The sequence below is a fragment of the Eucyclogobius newberryi genome, unplaced genomic scaffold, assembly GCF_026437365.1.
Source record: "Eucyclogobius newberryi isolate DKJ021-1_F unplaced genomic scaffold, fEucNew1.0.hap1 SCAF_22, whole genome shotgun sequence".
In the NCBI taxonomy this organism is placed as follows: domain Eukaryota; kingdom Metazoa; phylum Chordata; class Actinopteri; order Gobiiformes; family Gobiidae; genus Eucyclogobius; species Eucyclogobius newberryi.
The window spans coordinates 9,982,735-10,001,089 of NW_027315857.1; the positions used below are offsets into that span (position 1 = coordinate 9,982,735).

General features: G+C 40.5%; 1 protein-coding gene and 1 long non-coding RNA gene across 9 annotated transcripts in view; both read left to right on the forward strand.

Moving 5' to 3' along the window:
• sorcs2 (sortilin-related VPS10 domain containing receptor 2) overlaps positions 1-18,355 on the forward strand; it is a 350,531-nt gene that overhangs the window by 169,475 nt on the left and 162,701 nt on the right. For all 6 annotated transcript variants that reach the window (XM_072458621.1, XM_072458622.1, XM_072458620.1 and 3 more), the window contains exon 3: positions 9,690-9,789. In XM_072458621.1, coding sequence (XP_072314722.1) covers positions 9,690-9,789 — 100 coding nt within the window. The remainder of the gene's footprint in view (positions 1-9,689; positions 9,790-18,355) is intronic.
• Positions 16,967-17,465, forward strand: LOC140371469 (uncharacterized). Of its 3 annotated transcripts, XR_011928472.1 has the most exons (3): positions 16,967-17,251; positions 17,344-17,373; positions 17,429-17,465. It is a non-coding gene; the product is annotated as an uncharacterized lncRNA (long non-coding RNA). The 3 variants fall into 3 exon arrangements; XR_011928470.1 differs by lacking the exon at positions 17,344-17,373; XR_011928471.1 differs by lacking the exon at positions 17,344-17,373 and having other exon boundaries at positions 17,435-17,465.

Here is an 18,355-nt window from a genome sequence, read left to right on the forward strand (position 1 = left end):
TCCAGGTTTAGTCCCGCTCTAGTCTAGGTTCAGTTCCAGGTTTAGTCCCGCTCTAGTCTAGGTTAAGTTCCAGGTTTAGTCCCGCTCTAGTCCAGGTTCAGTTCCAGGTTTAGTCCCGCTTTAGTCTAGGTTCAGTTCCAGGTTTAGTCCCGCTCTAGTCTAGGTTCAGTTCCAGGTTTAGTCCCGCTCTAGTCTAGGTTCAGTTCCAGGTTTAGTCCCGCTCTAGTCTAGGTTCAGTTCCAGGTTTAGTCCCGCTCTAGTCTAGGTTCAGTTCCAGGTTTAGTCCCGCTCTAGTCCAGGTTCAGTTCCAGGTTTAGTCCCGCTCTAGTCTAGGTTCAGTTCCAGGTTTAATCCCGCTCTAGTCTAGGTTCAGTTCCAGGTTTAGTCCCGCTCTAGTCTAGGTTCAGTTCCAGGTTTAGTCCCGCTCTAGTCTAGGTTCAGTTCCAGGTTTAGTCCCGCTCTAGTCTAGGTTCAGTTCCAGGTTTAGTCCCGCTCTAGTCTAGGTTCAGTTCCAGGTTTAGTCCCGCTCTAGTCTAGGTTCAGTTCCAGGTTTTGTCCCAGTTCCGGCCCCATTTTGTAGAGATCTGTGCACTTGTTTGAATGCGACACACGTATAACTCTGGGTCATGCTTGTTATACTAAAGAGTCTGGCACAATGTCTGACGCTAACTTAGACTCACCCGTCCCATTGAACTGTGTTGACACATGAGTTGACAAAGTGCTTTTCTAAGTGCCACTTTCTTAGGTCATTTACGGTTCACCTGGTCAGACGTGCTAAAAACGCTCTCTTCTTCTCCTCGTTGCCTTGCGCTAGCACATTGAACACTCCCCGGCTCCTGTCACCCATTTCAAAAAGAGACTGTACTTTCCTTGTATAGACAATTGTGGAGACCTTTATAGCTTCCTTGACACAATCTAAGCAGACCAGATGACCATAACGCCTTTGTCCACCGTCCACCTGAGGCTCTTCCAGGTTTATCGTTCAAAAGCAGGACATTGCTGTGAAAAGAAGGCAGAATTTAGCGGTAGCGCCGAAGTGTGGCGCCGGTCTGGAGGATATGGCAGCATTCAGGCGGAATGGTCATTTTTAACCGCCCGTCCGCGCCAACTGAAGGGCATTCTGCGGCCTGTCCGTGTGTGAAGCAGATGGGGACCAGCTGTTGGATTGGGTCTGGTCATGAAGAGGACTCGACCATGACATTACAACCAGTGACAGGTGAAATGAGCTGGGCAGATTGTGGCGTCATGGTGGGACTGGTGACTTGACTGCAAATGGATGACATGTTGTATGAAAAGAATAGACAAAGTTTAATCAGTTTTGTTCTGGGATCTCTGGGTGGTTATTATTATTTATGAAAGGGTCTGTTACATTTGGCATTGATTAAAAACAAATTTGCTATGTCTAAACTGATATGATGTAGTAACATGTATTTTTACTCTGACCACCAACTGACCACCAACAGATGTACACTCAACACGGGGCGGGTGCAGGACTTATTTTGAGCGAAGGACTTCAATTAATTTTATTTTTTCACAATATCATAGGCCTTATATATACCATACACACACATTATGCTTATAATGCATATAACATATCATACATGTACACACATACGTTCAATTATAAGTCCACACCTATAGGTACGTACAAACACGTACACACATACAGTACCTACATGCATACACTACACATAATACACATACATTAGGCAAAAATCATTGTGAAAAACACCCTAGAAAGCAATAAAGCACTAAGTACTAACAGACTGTAACACCAACTATGGCGTACTGCGACCAAGTTCACATGGACTCATGCAATAAAACTTTGTCTAATTCCATGAAGTGTGGATACTTTACCCTGGACCCGCCTCGCAGTTGCTATAAATCGTGTGTAAGACATGGATTTCAGAGGAAAATGTCCTCATCTTTTCAATGTTAATAAGTCTTTTAAACACTGCTTATGGACAGGGAACATATGATGTGCCACAAAATCCAAAATGCAATTGAATAAAATTGACTAAGGTCAATTTTGTTACTGTTTTGTTCACATTCTTGTTTTAAACCTTCATATATATATATATATAACTTAGATTCATTTGTAGTCATCGCACTTATAGATTAGAATAATTTATTTATTTCCAAACACAAAATGAATCACACTGGCCTCTTCTCCCTCTGTTGTCACACATCATATCAACTCCTGATCCCACGTGTTGAACCAACATTATTCATAACTACTCGTATCCAGCTGGCACGCAAACGGCACCTTACTCTTACAGTACTTTACATTTGTCAGTCCTATTACCTTAAGCGTGATAAATCCGGATCTCCGTACCCCCCTCGCCGCGCACTCCCCGCCTGATGAAGGATGAGCACATTCCGGCTGTTATGATCACTTGTGACCCCCAGTGCTCACCCGCGGTCTCACATTTAGCTTGTACCTGCTGATAGGCTAATGGCCGCGCTGAGTGATGCTCTGGCAGGAGGCTCGGCTATCTCGTAACTCATCTCAATCAGAGCGCGGCGAGCTAAGGTCTTTGGCAAGCTGTGCTAACTGTGGAGCTGTACGAATTAGCAAAGGCATGTTTTTAAAAGGCCATGTAGTTTGCTGGCCGAGTTGGGCATTTAGGCTAGCAGGTTTGATCCACAATGCTAAAAAGATCAACGAGACAAGAATACTGTATTTTCCCGACTACTTCATAGTTTTGGCCAGGGTGCGACTTATATTTATACTTATATACTTATACTCCGGAGCGACTTATATGTGATATTATTTGTTATTTCACATTTGCAACCGCATTTCATACTCCAGTGCAACTTAGATGTGTTTTTTCTTTTCTATTATGCATTTTTTGGCTGCTGCGACTTATACTCCAGTGCGACTTATAGTCCGGAAAATACGGTAATAATTGAATGGTTGGATAAACATTGGCGCTTTGACCTTACTTTTGATGCAATGAACAATTCATCAAATTTTAATATAACAATAGTTTTAAATCGTCAATGATCTTTTTAATCAAGAGGTCTACAGCCATTATTCTATTAGTAAAAGCATGTTGTTTGGAGCAGAGTTCGGACATAAGTTAAAAAAAAATGTGATTGATCCAAACTAAGATCAAAATTGTGGTGATAAAATGGGAAGACTGAAATAGTAGAATGAAGGAGAAGGCCGTCAATTTCTCAGAGGTAAAAGTATGTTGTGATTGTCTGACAGTAACACACAGGTGACCCAAGGCTCGACAAAGGCAGACAATACAGCTTCTTAGACTCTATGATGTGACATTTTGTTATAAATGAAGCTGCTGCATTGGTTTTCTTAGAGATTTTTGTAGCGTAAGAAAATATGGTTTGAGTTCTCACCCACAAAACTAAAGGTTATAGGTTTGATCTCGGCTTGGATGAGGATAACTGTAGTGTTTAAGTGATCAGAAGGGCTGTTGGCACGGATTGGCAGCCACAATTCCGTCTGTGCATCCCTGGGCCGCTGAAGATCCACAAGTTACTTTCCATCACCGAGCATGAAGTGAAAGTGTGCAGTTTCTCCTTTGACAATACATATACACCACCAACGTTTGTGCGTAATAAACACATACGCAGTTGACCAACATATTTAACCCCTTTGTTTGTGTTCATTTGCCACATGATTACCTCTTGTTCTACCTGCTCCCGATGTTTTGCATTGGCCCCGTGAAGCGTGCGATGCAGGCGCCACGGTTTGACATATGAGGACATTAAATCTGAATCAGCACCTGTCGATTCGCTCAGACGCTCCGGCACTTGTCTGTTTGGTGAAGCGTGGCGCTGAAATGACAATTCCTCCCGCGGCGTTGGTCTCTGTCACATCCCCTCAGAGGTATTCGCTCGTGTTTACCTCTCGCTTCACTTCTGCGCCTGGTGTTATCGTGGGCATCTGTCCGCGTTTAACCAACACGTTTAACCAACACCTCTTGTTGCATTGTTAGACTGCAGTATTTTGTTGACAGTGTAAAACAGTCCAGTTAGTATTTGTGAAGCGTTTAGCTCGTAAGGGTTGACGGAGTTAGAATATATGTTGAATATTGTGGTTCCGATATAAATACAAAATACATATATGTATACATTTTTAAAAATAGGGACATTTTATGGTCCCTGTAGGGAAATTTGTCATCACCCATCTCCAGAGCTTGAGCAAGGCTTGGTCAGAAAAAGCTGAAGGATTTTTACATATTTGTCCATATTTTGGGTTGATAAGGGAAACTAGAAGAAACCCACCCAAGCAGAACATGCAAACTTCACAGAAAAGTATGGCTATAATCATATCTATGGTGATACAATTTCTGGTATTGCTATGTATTGATACCTCATCTATTTGTGTGTTTTTGACTACATTGATAGGAAAGTTCAAAATAACTCAAGTGTGTTCTTCAAAACCTTTACCACTGCTCCACAAAAAAGTGTTAATTCAGAATATAGCATACAATAGGGTATTATACAATTATTTTTATGTAAATGTTATGCTATGTTTTTACATTTTATAAATATCATAGCAATTGCTTCATTGGACTTCTAGTTGGATGCTTAACCGTTGAACATTTTGAATAAAGTTGAAACGTATTGAATCTAAACGTTTTCTTTAAATAGGTGATCACATCCTTTGTATCAAATTGAAACTTCAAAATAAAATACGTCACTGTAAATCTCACTCCCATGATGAGTTTGCAAGTTTTTTGTGCTGTTTGACATCTTTTACCAGCGACCATTGATTTTAGCTTCATACACACTTCTCTCTTCAATACCTGAGCAGATGCAGTCATTGCGCCCTCTGCTGGCAGTTCATTTACACATTCCATGTCCAACTCTGCTATCAGGCCCATTACAAAGGGAATAACATTGTACAGTAGCTCCATGTTTATTTTGATGATGAAGAAACAGCTCTTTTGACACATGGGTTCAGTTCAGTGCATTAGCTGTGCCACTTTGAGCCTTTTGTTCCACTTCTCATCAGCTCGTCTGTGTTTCAAAGTCATTACTCCTGGTTAATCTCCAATAGCTCTGCCCCGCTCTGTTAATCGAAAGGGCATACTGTACCAAACGAGCCCTGTTATTATCTCGCTATCATAATTCACGCCGTATACGGAAAGCACCGGGGCGGCCATTTTCCACACGCGGCCCCCAAATTAACCTTATTAGTGATGTTATGTCTGCAATTAATCTGAGCCACCTCCCTGTCACTTCCATTTTGGGCGAGGACTTTGTGCAGTTTTTATTTGGTTATCACTTTGTGCTGTAGATTTGGATATTTTCTTAACTTCTAACATTATTCTGTTCAGTTTATAGATGTTTAACTGTTTTAAAGACATTTCCAAATAAACAAAGGATTGGTCCACAAACTCGGTGGGAACATTCGGCCTGTCTCCATGCTGGTTAATGCCTTGACTGCACTACGTTTGAAAGATAAATATAATACTTTCTACTCCACTACATTTCTAAAAAAGCCTCCATGTGTAAAAAGTACTTTTGCGGCTCGACTCGCCCCCAGTGTCAGCGAACATCTGGTGTGTGAATGTGTGTGTGAATGGGTGACCGGTTCCTTGATCGAAAGCGCTTTGAGTGCCCTGGGCGGAGAAAAGCGCTATATAAATGTGTCCTTTTTTTTAGTTTTTATCTGCCCCATTTAAAGTCTTATATGAAGCTCACTGCAGTGACTTGGTTTGTGCAGATGTGCTGTTAATTCAAGAGTGTTTGGACAGGTTTTAATGATTTTCGAATTTTGACTTTATTGGATGTAAATATAAATTATAGTTGTACACCAATAAATAAGCTTACAACATAAAAGTGCTCTCATTTATTTTTATTTGTCAAATAAAAACAAAATTGACATTAGATGATTTTTGGCCCAGTACTTTCCTAGTCTGATGTCATCAATTACAAACAGTAAAAATATAACCCTAAAAAAATTGCTTTTAGTTGGCATATTCATGCTTTGGTTTTGGAAATATTGAATGTACAAAATTTCAGGTAATTTCTTCAGGTTTAATTCCTTCATGTGGCCTGAGCAAGATATGACAAAAATACAACATTTCACGCTACAGCTGTCCCGTCCAATAAAAACTATAAAATAACATAAACCAGGTAAAAACAACTGGAAATAAAAGTTTAAAGAACACATATTATGCAAAATGTACTTTTCCAAGCTTTTAATTATGTTCTAAAATTGTTCCCTCGTCAACAATACATACACGGAGTAGCATTTAGCTTCATTCACGCTAGTTTGAGAAAATCCTCTCCCCTCCGACAGTCAAAAACACTCTGTTCTGAATCTCCTCTATAACTGACATTTTCTCGATCTGTGATGTGGCTCTCAGAATCTTCCCTGCTGTTTTAAATCCATGAATCATCGCAAGACTCGTTCTGTGAATTTCTCCTGTCTAATCACGATCAGTACAACTGCGTGCTCAGACCGGCAAGTGAGATGCCGGCCTAAAATGCGCTTAAATCATGGAGCTATTTTTTTCTTAAACTGCGTGTCATTTCCTCTGCAGCCAGTAGATAGGACCAAAACCCGGCTAGTTCAGGGGTAAAGATCCAAATGTTTTTCTTTTTTTTTCTGTAGTAATTTAAAAAAAAGTAAAACATTTGACCATGACCTGCCAAACTACAAGTATGTTTAAAGGTTAATAACAATACAAATAATGTGTAATATTTGTCCTTTAAAGGCAAATTCATCACAATGTTATAGACAGCTTTGAAGGCTATTACTATGTCATTAACACAACACAGGATGTTTTTAATTTGTTTCTATTTTGTAAATGAAAGCTGTTTGTGAAGAATCCCAGTCTCCTTGCCCTTTACAGTAACTCCTCACCCTCTCGCCCTGCTAACACTGCCATCAGCTCCTTCAAGTCCCGTCAGGTTAAACACTGTGTCTGTGAAGTAGAAAATGAAATCGCTCCCAGCCCTCTTCTCTCTCCTCCAAATGCCCAAGTGCACTCTGGGTATCCACTCCAGCTCCATCTCTGTGTGTATGGTTGTGTATGTGACAGCGCTTGATGCCCCACCGCGCTAGGCTAAGTACATCAGCGTTTCATCTACAGTACCGGTTCCTCGACTCCCTCGCGGTGACGGAACGAGCTGTGGCTAAATAGTTGGTGGTGTTTTCAAAATGAGAGAGCAGAGCGAGGAGGAGAGGGCGGGGCTAGTGTTGAATTATGAGTTGTGTTTTTAGGGGAAGCTACGGTGACTCTGTAGGGACACTTTTTGGTGTGTTTTTATTTGTCATTGAGTTAGTGTGTGCTTTTATTGCAAATGTGCTCAACCTAGACTGTGGATAAGCTAATGATTGATGTGTTAGACAGGTGCTACGCCACAAAGTTACACCTTTAAACTAGAAAAGTACACTTGTTTTGAGCAAAAATGTCCTTGAAATAAATGAAATTATCTGCAAGTGCAATACGTTAATTTTACTTATCAAGAATTCTTGAAATGATCTTAATAATCTGACTTATTTAGTAGAAATGTAGAAAACAAGATAAATCAGATTTTTTGGGGTCTGGATTTAAGTGAATAAATCTTGGTTAATTTTATAACATTTGCAGTGCATGTTACAAAATAATCCAAATCCCTGTGATTAAAATGCATGATTTGCTGTTATCTTTGCTGAGAGTGTCGTGGGAATATTATTTTCACTTGCATTGATTGCCATGTTAGTTGGTTTTTCACAAAGTGGCAGAACTGGTGTTTTTTTAAATTAAAAATAACTCTAATCACTCTACTGAAGTCTTCTGAAAATCCCACTTTTCTTAAAAACTTTGAATGTAATGTTTTTAAATCTATTTCGCTACAGGCAAAGTTCCCATATGCCTAACAACTTGAGGGTGGTCTGTGAGCTTTGTTTTCTATTTCCTTAACGACTAATAATCTTTAACTCTTCAATATTCATTCCAACGACTCCAGGATCTCACAAACTCCTGAGTACTTCTTAAACTGTCAGATTTGGAGATTGCTTGGCGTCTCATGACTGGCCCAAGGCTGTTTTGTATTGTTACTGTGACAAGTAGAGCAGAACAATATTCCCCCTGCAAATCGCAATATGTTTTATCGTTGGTAAACTGCACTTTGGGGCCACTTTGAGAAAATAAGTTGGCAATACGTTTTCTTGTCATAGTTGTTTCAGTATGAAAAGTGTTTTGGAACATTGACTCGAGACACAATGTGGCAACAGTAGCTCAAGTTGTGGAGTGTTGGGTCTGGAAAAGTAGTGTTTGCTGAAGAAGCCGTTAACACAAATTGCCAGCCATGACTCATGCAGGTCGCCCCAGCGCAGCCGCGGCGACAGAAACGTTTGGAGCGATAAACAGTAATGCAATAAAGTGAAGCAACTTAGGCTACCCCAAATTAACTGTTTGCTGTAACCCGAGCCAACATTTTTCAAGTGGGTCGGACGATAGGCAAATTCTTATTTTTTTTACTTTGAAGGCAAAAAAAGATCAACATTTTTTGACTCGGAGTGACCACCAGGGGTCAGGTTTCAACAGTCCAGGGGTCAGGTTTCAACAGTCCAGGGGTCAGGCTTCAACAGTCCATGGGTCAGGCTTCAACAGTCCAGAGGTCAGGCTTCAACAGTCCAGGGGTCAGGCTTCAACAGTCCAGGGGTCAGGCTTCAACAGTCCAGAGGTCAGGCTTCAACAGTCCAGGGGTCAGGCTTCAACAGTCCAGGGGTCAGGCTTCAACAGTCCAGGGGTCAGGCTTCAACAGTCCAGGGGTCAGGCTTCAACAGTCCAGGGGTCAGGCTTCAACAGTCCAGGGGTCAGGCTTCAACAGTCCAGGGGTCAGGCTTCAACAGTCCTGGGGTCAGGCTTCAACAGTCCATGGGTCAGGCTTCAACAGTCCAGGGGTCAGGCTTCAACAGTCCAGAGGTCAGGCTTCAACAGTCCAGGGGTCAGGCTTCAACAGTCCATGGGTCAGGCTTCAACAGTCCAAAGGTCAGGCTTCAACAGTCCAGGGGTCAGGCTTCAACAGTCCAGGGGTCAGGCTTCAACAGTCCAGGGGTCAGGCTTAAACAGTCAGACGGAAAACGTCTCGATCAACCCGATCGGGATACTAAATCTTACGACTTTAAGATATTTCAATCGACATTTTGTACGCCGCTATCCTTTATTTTGGTAGTGAAGGTGAGCGGGGGGAACATGCGGGGGACACGGGCGCCGCCATGATGACGTTGCTGGGCGTGTTTCAATCCCAGAATGCATTGCGTTTGTCAAATTTAAATCAAGTCACACCGTGATAGAGCGTGACATGTACTATGGACACTTCAGTGGCGCCGACAGAGGCAAACCAACTTGTAAAAAGCAATATAACAACACTTATGCGCGCTCTGTTTTGATACAGAAGCATGTGGGGGACCAAATATGAATTCGCACATGCGTTGCGCAGTGCGTTTCAGTCCTTTGGGATGAAAAATAGGTTAACTAACGTGATAAAAATATTTGACACAGCGGTTTAGGGAAGACCGGTCGGTGAGTTGGCGAAATAATTGAAAAATAAAAGATTTTGACGTTTTTTCAACAAAATGCTGATATTTTTTTTTTCTTCAGTCGGCTAGTTTCATACCGGGTCGGTCGGGTTACAGCAAACAGACATATTATTTTGCTCAACCTTATTTTTAAATCATTTTATTTTTGTTTCTCTAAACTGTTTCTTTTCTCTTGCAGGTCAGCAGACTATGGAACAACTTACAACAAACTCAACTTGATACCGGGGACGACCATCGTGGTGACCAGCTTCTACATCTGCCCCACCAACAAGAAAAAGGTAAGAGCAAATTCAAGAATGTACCCATGGACATTTTTTAGCTTCGAGAAGTTATTTGCATTTTGAGAATATGCCATTGTTGAGGAAAAGCCACTTTGTTTAGTCTGAGCTTGAGGCCTAAATAAATATTCAGAAGGCAGAGGAGGAATTTACATATTTTTGATGTAAATAAACTGCAGAAGTGCTTTTTGTAAGTGGGTGAAAGCTTGTACTTGAACTATTGTGAACATGGAATCTTTTGGCTACCGTTTTTGGTTTGTACATTTTAGTCTTATATCTTAATGTATATAATAATGTGTGAATTTGTCATAGTTTTTGGAAAGTATTAGAGAAATCTATTTTAAAATAATGGGCGAATAACATGTTAACGTGGCAATTTTTTTTAATCACAGGTTTATTCATGAGAACCTTAGAACCTTATTTTGAGGCTGACAAAATGTTATGATGGTAAAGGAGACATGCAGCATTGACTTTTAAGCGCTTTTACCTTGTATTCACTGTTTTCTCTTACGTTTACCTATATAAGAAACTACATTTAATAGCACACACTTTTTTGTAATATTCTCGCTCTTTGCTTTTCAGAATAGTGTAAAAGAAAACTCAGAAAACCCCTTAGTAAAGCAATTGAACTGAAGCAAGTTCCAAGCTGTGGGAGCAGCATAGCAAAAGGCTCTCTTCCTTCAATCAGTCCGTACTTGAGTGACCTTTAGTCTCTGTAATAAAAACAAATAGTGGTTAGATTAAAATCATGCAGTGAGTGAACGTTCGAGCACTCAAAGAGGATTACAGTTAGCGTCTACCACAAATCTTAATATAATAGAGACATTTTGCTGTTGCATTAACATAAGGAACATCACTATAATCCAACAAAGGCATAATTGATCTTGCTGTAAAATTTTGTTATGATACTTTTGGCAAATTCCCCAAAATATCTGAGGGGCCTCTTTTTTTTTTACTTTAACACTATTCTTTCAAGAGCCGGTTACCAGTTAGGATTACCAGTTCCTAAGCCTAACCTGATTATGAAAAAAATACATCATGCACAGAAGATAAACACCAATGCAAAGTGGTAGTTTAGTGACATATTAGGTCCGGAGGACCAAGAAAAATAGTCACAGTTTGAACCTACTTTAATTGGACATTGTGATTTAATTTTTAGACCAAAAATCTCCCAAAAACCATCCATATTCATGTTTTCTGATAAAAAATAAAACTCACCTCTTCACACCCCATCTCCAACTCTACACCCGGTACCCCTTCATCCTCAGGACACACACTTCCCCCGTCCCCTGCGCCCTCGGCCCCTCCGCACTTCAAACTCCACCTCTCCACAGTGTCAGCTAAGCCTGTCTGAGCCCGGGGTACAGTAGCCAACCCCAGATGAGCGCTCCGCTGCCTCCTCCACTCTGCTCTAATTGTCTAACAGTTATCAGCAAAGTCCAGGGCCGCTCCAATCGATCACGAGATAGGGACAAATCAAATCCAGTCAACTTTTGCCACACTTTCTTTGTCGTTTCTTTCCCAAAACGTGATCTGAAGTGCCATATCTGCTCCACCTGGTTAGAGTAAAGGCATTTAATGACATGGAAATGAGGCGGTTGTTATTTTGCCGGAGGCGGTTGGAGACATGGAGAGGCTGAGTGTGACAGCGAGAGGGCTGGTGCAATGAAGCCAGAATCAAACTACTGCCTGGAGATGGAAGACTGGTTTACAACTGGAGATTGTAAAGTTTCCACTTCGATGAGTTGGACTGAAGTTTTTGGGGCTGGTTTGAGTTTCCAGTTTTTACCAGATTGTGTATGTAATATTACTTTTTTCAGAAATTTCTTGTCAGCCCGAGTATGGAAATATTGTGACTTTTCAAACTGTAGAATCTGTGTTCTTTATTTAATACAAATAGCAGGATATGCAATCTTCAGTCAGTGTCAGTCACAAAATCTATTTTATAAAACGTTTGGTTCTCCAGGAAGTGAAACAGAAAGTGCACTGTTAGCATGCTAATGTTTGTTAGCATTACCGTGACCTTAAACACGTATAAACTGCAGTGAATAATTGGGATGTTGAGAATGCATGATGAAAGTGAGCAGTAACTTTGTACTGCTGCAAACAGTTTAAAGTCAACTAGCTTTGCTTTCCATGTTTTTACAAATCAGGTACAGCGTGTTTAAATTAGCTTTGGGAAGTTTCCCCTTTGACAGACAATGATACATTTACAGTTCATCCCTGAGCTTTGTTCTCCGATATCAGGAGATTGTGGATTTGATTTATTTATTACCTTTTAGACAGTATGTGTAGACCGTCTAATGAACATTTTCTGACCACAAAAGACAGGAGAGTGAGGTAGAAAATATGGCTCACTAGTTGAATTCATGCTTCAACTTCCTTTATCATTTCACCATTTATGCCCCAACTCACCACCCTTTTGCTCTCACCATCATTACATTTCCTATATTCTCCTTTTGTCAAACGTCACACTCTCCCTCCCTCTTTCCCTCCTCTCCGACGCCGCGCTCGAACACACTTATCGATCCCGCTAATCACATCAAGAGCTCTATGGACAAGCACATTCAGGGATTACAGGCCCGTCCGAAGCATCACAAGAGCAGAGGTGCGAGGGTCGTCCGAATCAATACGACTGAGGCAATTACCTGTCCTGTGTCCACGTGTGGGCCGACCTGTCTGAGAAGGCTTCATTACAGACGCAAGGGCCCACTGTGGAGCTCCCAAAGGGTGCTCCGGAGAACCCTTGACACGTTTAAGGGTCGGAGAAGAGGAGAGATTGGTGGTAAAAGAAGTAAATGAAGAGATGTAAGGTTTGGCACGTTTCGCTTCGACAGTCTGCCTCGGCGGTGGTCTCCCGGGGATGGAGAGTGGAGGTCTGTGTGGGTCTCGTGCTGTCAGACGTTGAAGGGTGAATGGAGTGGTAAGGGATCAAGTGTTTAAGAGTATTTCCAAAGATGTTAGGTTTTTTTTGTTGTTGAGGTAAATTATTTCATCAATGTCACGCAATGTCTGGGTTCAATGTTAATGTACTTTCTCTAGGGTCCGACTGATTTATCGGTTCACGGACTAAATAGTTCGATTTTAGCCGGACAGACTCGGGTTTAGGCGGCTGACAAGTCATTTATTCAAATCTGTCACTTGAAACACAGTAAAGTTCCTCCAGCCACTGTTTTTTGTGCTGTGTCAAGTTTCTGCTCATAACGCTCAACACTTCTTGTAGCTCTTACAAAATAAAAGACTCTGCATTTATTTGCTTTTTTAATGTGGCTTATTAAGAAAAGGTCAGATCATTAAAATGTCTTGGTGGCTTAACAGAGCGACGGTTCAATTTCTGTTTTTCTTTTTAGATTTTAAAACCAAAATCGTAAAACGACAAATTTCTTGTTTACCAATCTCAAAACGAAATAGAAAATTCGCTTTTTATTAGAAAATAGCGTTGAGTGTCTTGAAGATGGAAAAGCACTATAGCAATACACTGTAATAATGATAATAATAATATTTGAATTGTGCAGAGAACATTATATTGTCTACACTAAAGCAACATTTGTGATTTTCAATTTCTAATCATATATTTTCTACTGTAAATTTGGTGGAAAGTGTCTAAGTCTCGAAGCATTTGCACTCTGACCAGAGGGTTACTGGTTCTTTGCTCATCAAGCCATACGATATAGCTCGTTCACCAGCTTCACTGTACTTTTTCTTCTAATAATAACATTTCTCACTTTGTACGACTCAGAACACAGCTTTTTAAAAACAAAATATTACATAACCCTACCACTTGGCATAAAGCTACTGCTGACGTTACAATCTTATCCCTGCAAACTTTGAACAAAATGCAATCTCAAAACGCCCCATCTTTGCATTGATGCTGTTTCTTATCTCCGAGACTGAATGTAGAAATGTTATTTTTCAACATTTATGGCCTCCAGTCGAGTTGAAAAACACTGGGACGTTGCATTATTGGCTTATCCAAATCTGCATGGGGCAGGCTGCACTTCAGAGGCAGCACTCCAGGGGTCAGCCATTTTAGAAATCCTTAAAAGTATGTTGTTTTGTAGTCTTCAATATTCAAGCTCATATACTAGTGCTGACGATAAGCACAGATGAAGCAAAACTTTATGACCACACAGTTTTACAGAATCTTTAACCGTGTACAGCGCAAATTGGGTTAATGACTTTTTTAAGATTTATTGTTGTTAACAGCTTCATTCAGGCCCAAAATATGTTCAAATACTGGCTACGTTTGCATGCAGAGCTGAACAACAGATTTTGATCGTTATTTAATTTCTGGAGTTATGAGATTATTGAAATGTCATGTAAACAGTTCCATCTGATGAGGTGAGTAATCTGACTTCTTTCTGATTGTTCGCACTAGAGCAGGTTTTGACAAGAACAATTATGCAAAAAAGGGCAGACTAATGTGTCAAAGACAAAAATGAAGAGTTAGGCTGAATGTATTGTACTTTTTCTTCCAAACACAACAGTTGGTCTAGAAATTGACTAACTAACTGACACCTCTCCCCACCAACTTATATTTTTTCTGTATTACAAGGTGGATGAAGTGTCTTGCCAGAGGACACAATGACAGTATGCACTTAAAATAAGGTCTGATGTTTGCAGTGTATGTGTAACAGTATTTCACACATTTAGAATCTATAAGTGTGGTATTATCAGTTCATACATTTATCATATCGTATTTGTAGTGACAGGAGTATATTTTAGCAATAGTAGTAGTAGTAGTAGTAGTAGTAGTAGTAGTAGTATCAGCAGCAGCAGCAGCAGCACCAGCACCAGCGGTAGTAGTGAATTTTGTAACTGTAAAATGTTTCTGTTGAATTTTACGTATATATATTTTTTGTTTTCTCAAAGGCAGGACATGACGTGCTAAAAATAAGCTTAAAACCATATATATATATGTATATGTACAGATACGTGCTCTCAAGTGTAGCGGAGTAAGCACATATACCTAAAGTACAATACACTGAGCAGTAGAAGTAGCGGTAGTAAAAATGAACAAAGGTCCCATGTGTTTAACTGCTGATATATTGGTATGTTTAATTAATACTATCGCCAACTTTCTAAAGAGAAGTTTATTATTATTGAGCCGACACAGTCCAGTGGATCACAGTTAATTAAGGATAACTGAGATATAATAAATTAAGTGTAATGAATGCTTTTAATCATCAAGCTCCTGAGAAGAATAGCATCCAGACCCGTCCTGGACTGCTTTTGACACACACTTTGATACATCCACACTTCTCAAATCTGATTAAACTGCTAGTTATGGAATAATTTGACTTGTTTGATGTACAGAATTCATAAGAAACATGATCTTAGGGTTCATCTGTTGTGTGTGTATCTTGTAATAGTAGTAGTGGTAGTAATAGTACAGTAGTTTATCATCCATACCGTACTTAACCATCTCAAAACCTGAATCAGCAAAGGGTGAGACGCAAGAATAACAGTTACACATGTAGAGGAAAGTACCCATACTACTACTGCAAAAAACATTTTATATATCATTTGATGCCAGAAATGCATGACCTACTGTGTGCACCACCTGCGGCCATATTATTCTAGTCCTAATGTAACAAACGTAAACGCCAAAGAATGTGTACATAAACTGCAGAAATGTCAGATCAGTACTAATCTTTTGTAGTTGTACAAAAACAAATGAAATGACACAAAATCACAGCTGCAGTTTAAAAACTTGTTTCAGCGAGTTTTGCATAACACGCGACTGATTAGCCTTGATATTAGTTGACAAAACGTTCACGCGTTTATGAACTATTTTTGCATATTTAGAAAGACAAAGAGGAAAGAGAGAGTGAACACGCTGCTAGCTTGTGATGTGTGATGTCTACTAAAAGGTTGTTTTTAGTTGTAAAAATTAAAACCAATTAAATAATCCACAATCCAGCCTGTCGTAATGTTAGTGATGGTGATAGCAGTAGTAGTAGGAGAATTAGCAGTATTAGCAAGAGTGGTAGACTTAGTATTAGCAGTAGTAGCAGTATTAGGAGTATCAGGAGTATTAGCAGGAGTAGTAGAATTAATATTAGCAGTATAAGCAGTATTAGCAGGAGTGGTAGATATATTATTAGCCATATTAGCAAGAGTGGTAGTATTAATATTAGCAGTATTAGGAGTATTAGCAGAAATGGTAGTATTAATATTAGCCGTATTAGCCGTATTAGCAGTATTAGCAGTATTAGCAGGAGTGGTAGAATTAGTATTAGCAGTATTAGGAATATTAGCAGTATTAGGAGTATTAACAGTACTAGGAGTATTAGCAGTATAGGCAGGAGTGGTAGTATTAATATTAGCCGTATTAGCAGTATTAGGAGTATTAGCAGTACTAGGAGTATTAGCATTATAGGCAGGAGTGGTAGTATTAATATTAGCCGTATTAGCAGTATTAGGAGTATTAGTAGTATAGGCAGGAGTGATAGAATTAGTATTAGCAGTATTAGGAGTATTAGTAGTATAGGCAGGAGTGATAGAATTAGTATTAGCAGTATTAGAAGGAGTGGTAGAATTAGTATTAGCAGTATTAGCAGGAGTGGTAGAATTAATATTAGCAGTATTAGCCGTATTAGCGGTATAGGCAGGAGTGGTAGAATTAGTATTAGCAGTAGATTGAAGTTCTTGTTTACCTTTTCCCCCCGACAAACACACACACTGGGGATTCTTACCAAACCGAGAGCTTTCCGGAGAACAAAGGCGTGCGAACAAAGCCTGTGGTGCACGAAAACATGGAGAAGTCGAAACAACATTCCACCAAACAAATTATAACAACTACAACAAACAGCAAAGAGCGGTGTAATGGAGAGAGATGGTGTGATTGACAATTCAAAGAGCTTCAAAGGAAAGTGATATTCAGATAATATCCCTGTGATTTGAGTCATTTTAGATTTAGAGCAGGACTGAAGGAAGAAGGTAGAGGCAGAGGCATGAAGGAAGAATATGTAAAGGAAGAAGAGGAAGAATATGTGAAGGAAGAAGAGGTAGAAGAAGAATATGTAAAGAAGAAGAGGTAGAGGAGGATTATGTAAAGGAAGAAGAGGTAGAGGAGGAATATGTGAAGGAAGAAGAGGAAGAATATGTGAAGGAAGAAGAGATAGAGGAAGAATATGTAAAGGAAGAATATGTAGAGGAGGAATATGTGAAGGAAGAAGAGGAAGAATATGTGAAGGAAGAAGAGATAGAGGAAGAATATGTAAAGGAAGAATATGTAGAGGAGGAATATGTGAAGGAAGAAGAGATAGAGGAAGAATATGTAAAGGAAGAATATGTAGAGGAAGAATATGTGAAGGAAGAAGAGGTAGAGGAAGAATATGTAAAGGAAGAATATGTAGAGGAAGAATATGTGAAGGAAGAAGAGGTAGAGGAAGAATATGTAAAGGAAGAATATGTAGAGGAAGAATATGTGAAGGAAGAAGAGGTAGAGGAAGAATATGTAAAGAAGAAGAGGTAGAGGAGGATTATGTAAAGGAAGAAGATTTAAAAGTTAGAGGGAGAAGATGTAAATAGGATGTAAGGGAAGAAGAGGAAAAGGAAGAATATGAAAAGGAAGATGAGGTGAAGAAGCGGTAGAGGAAGAAGAGAAGATGAAGAATATGTAAAAGAAGAAGAGGTAGAGGAAGAAGATGTAAAGGAGAAAGATGTAAAGGCAGACTATGTAAAGGAAGAATATGAAATGTTCTGAATATAGTACCTCTAACGTTTCTTCCCTTATAGAATGTTCAGAATAAGTCTAACAAAGAGGCTCTTGGGAGAGTGTGAACCATTAGTCCCGCCTCCTTTATGTAGACCAGGGGAGAAGGTCTTGAAAGCACGAGGAGACATATTCTGGTGACACTGATGACACCCTCTGGGTGCTCCTCTGGGCTCTTTCTGCTGACACCTCACAGCACTGGCCCTACTCCTTCTATCCTTTCCATCCTCTCCATCCTCTCCATCCTCTCCATCCTCCTCCATCCTCTCCATCTTCTCCATTCTCCACCCTCTCTATCCTTTCCATCCTCTCCATCCTCTCCATCCTCCCTCCTCTCCATCCTCTCCATCCATCCTCTCTATCCTCTCCATCCTCTCCATCCCCCCTCCTCTCCATCCTCTCCATCCTCTCTATCCTCTCCATCCTTTCCATTCTCCATCCTCCTCCATCCTCTCCATCCTCTCCATCCTCTCTATCCTCTCCATCCTTTCCATTCTCCATCCTCTCCATCCTCCTCCATCCTCCTCCATCCTCCTCCATCCTCTCCATCCTCTCCATTCTCCATCCTCTCCATCCATTCTCAATCATCGCCATCCTCTCCATCCTCTCTCCTCACCATCCTCCATCCCCCATCCTCTCCATCCGCCCTCCTCTCCATCCTCTCCATCTTCTCCCTCCTCTCCATCCTCTCTATCCTCTCCATCCTCTCCATCCTCCATCCTCTCCATCCTCTCCATCCTCTCTATCCTCTCCATCCTCTATCCTCCATCCTCCCTCATCTCCATCCATCCTCCCTCCTCTCCATCCTCTCCATCCTCTCCATCCTCCATCCTCCATCCGCCATCC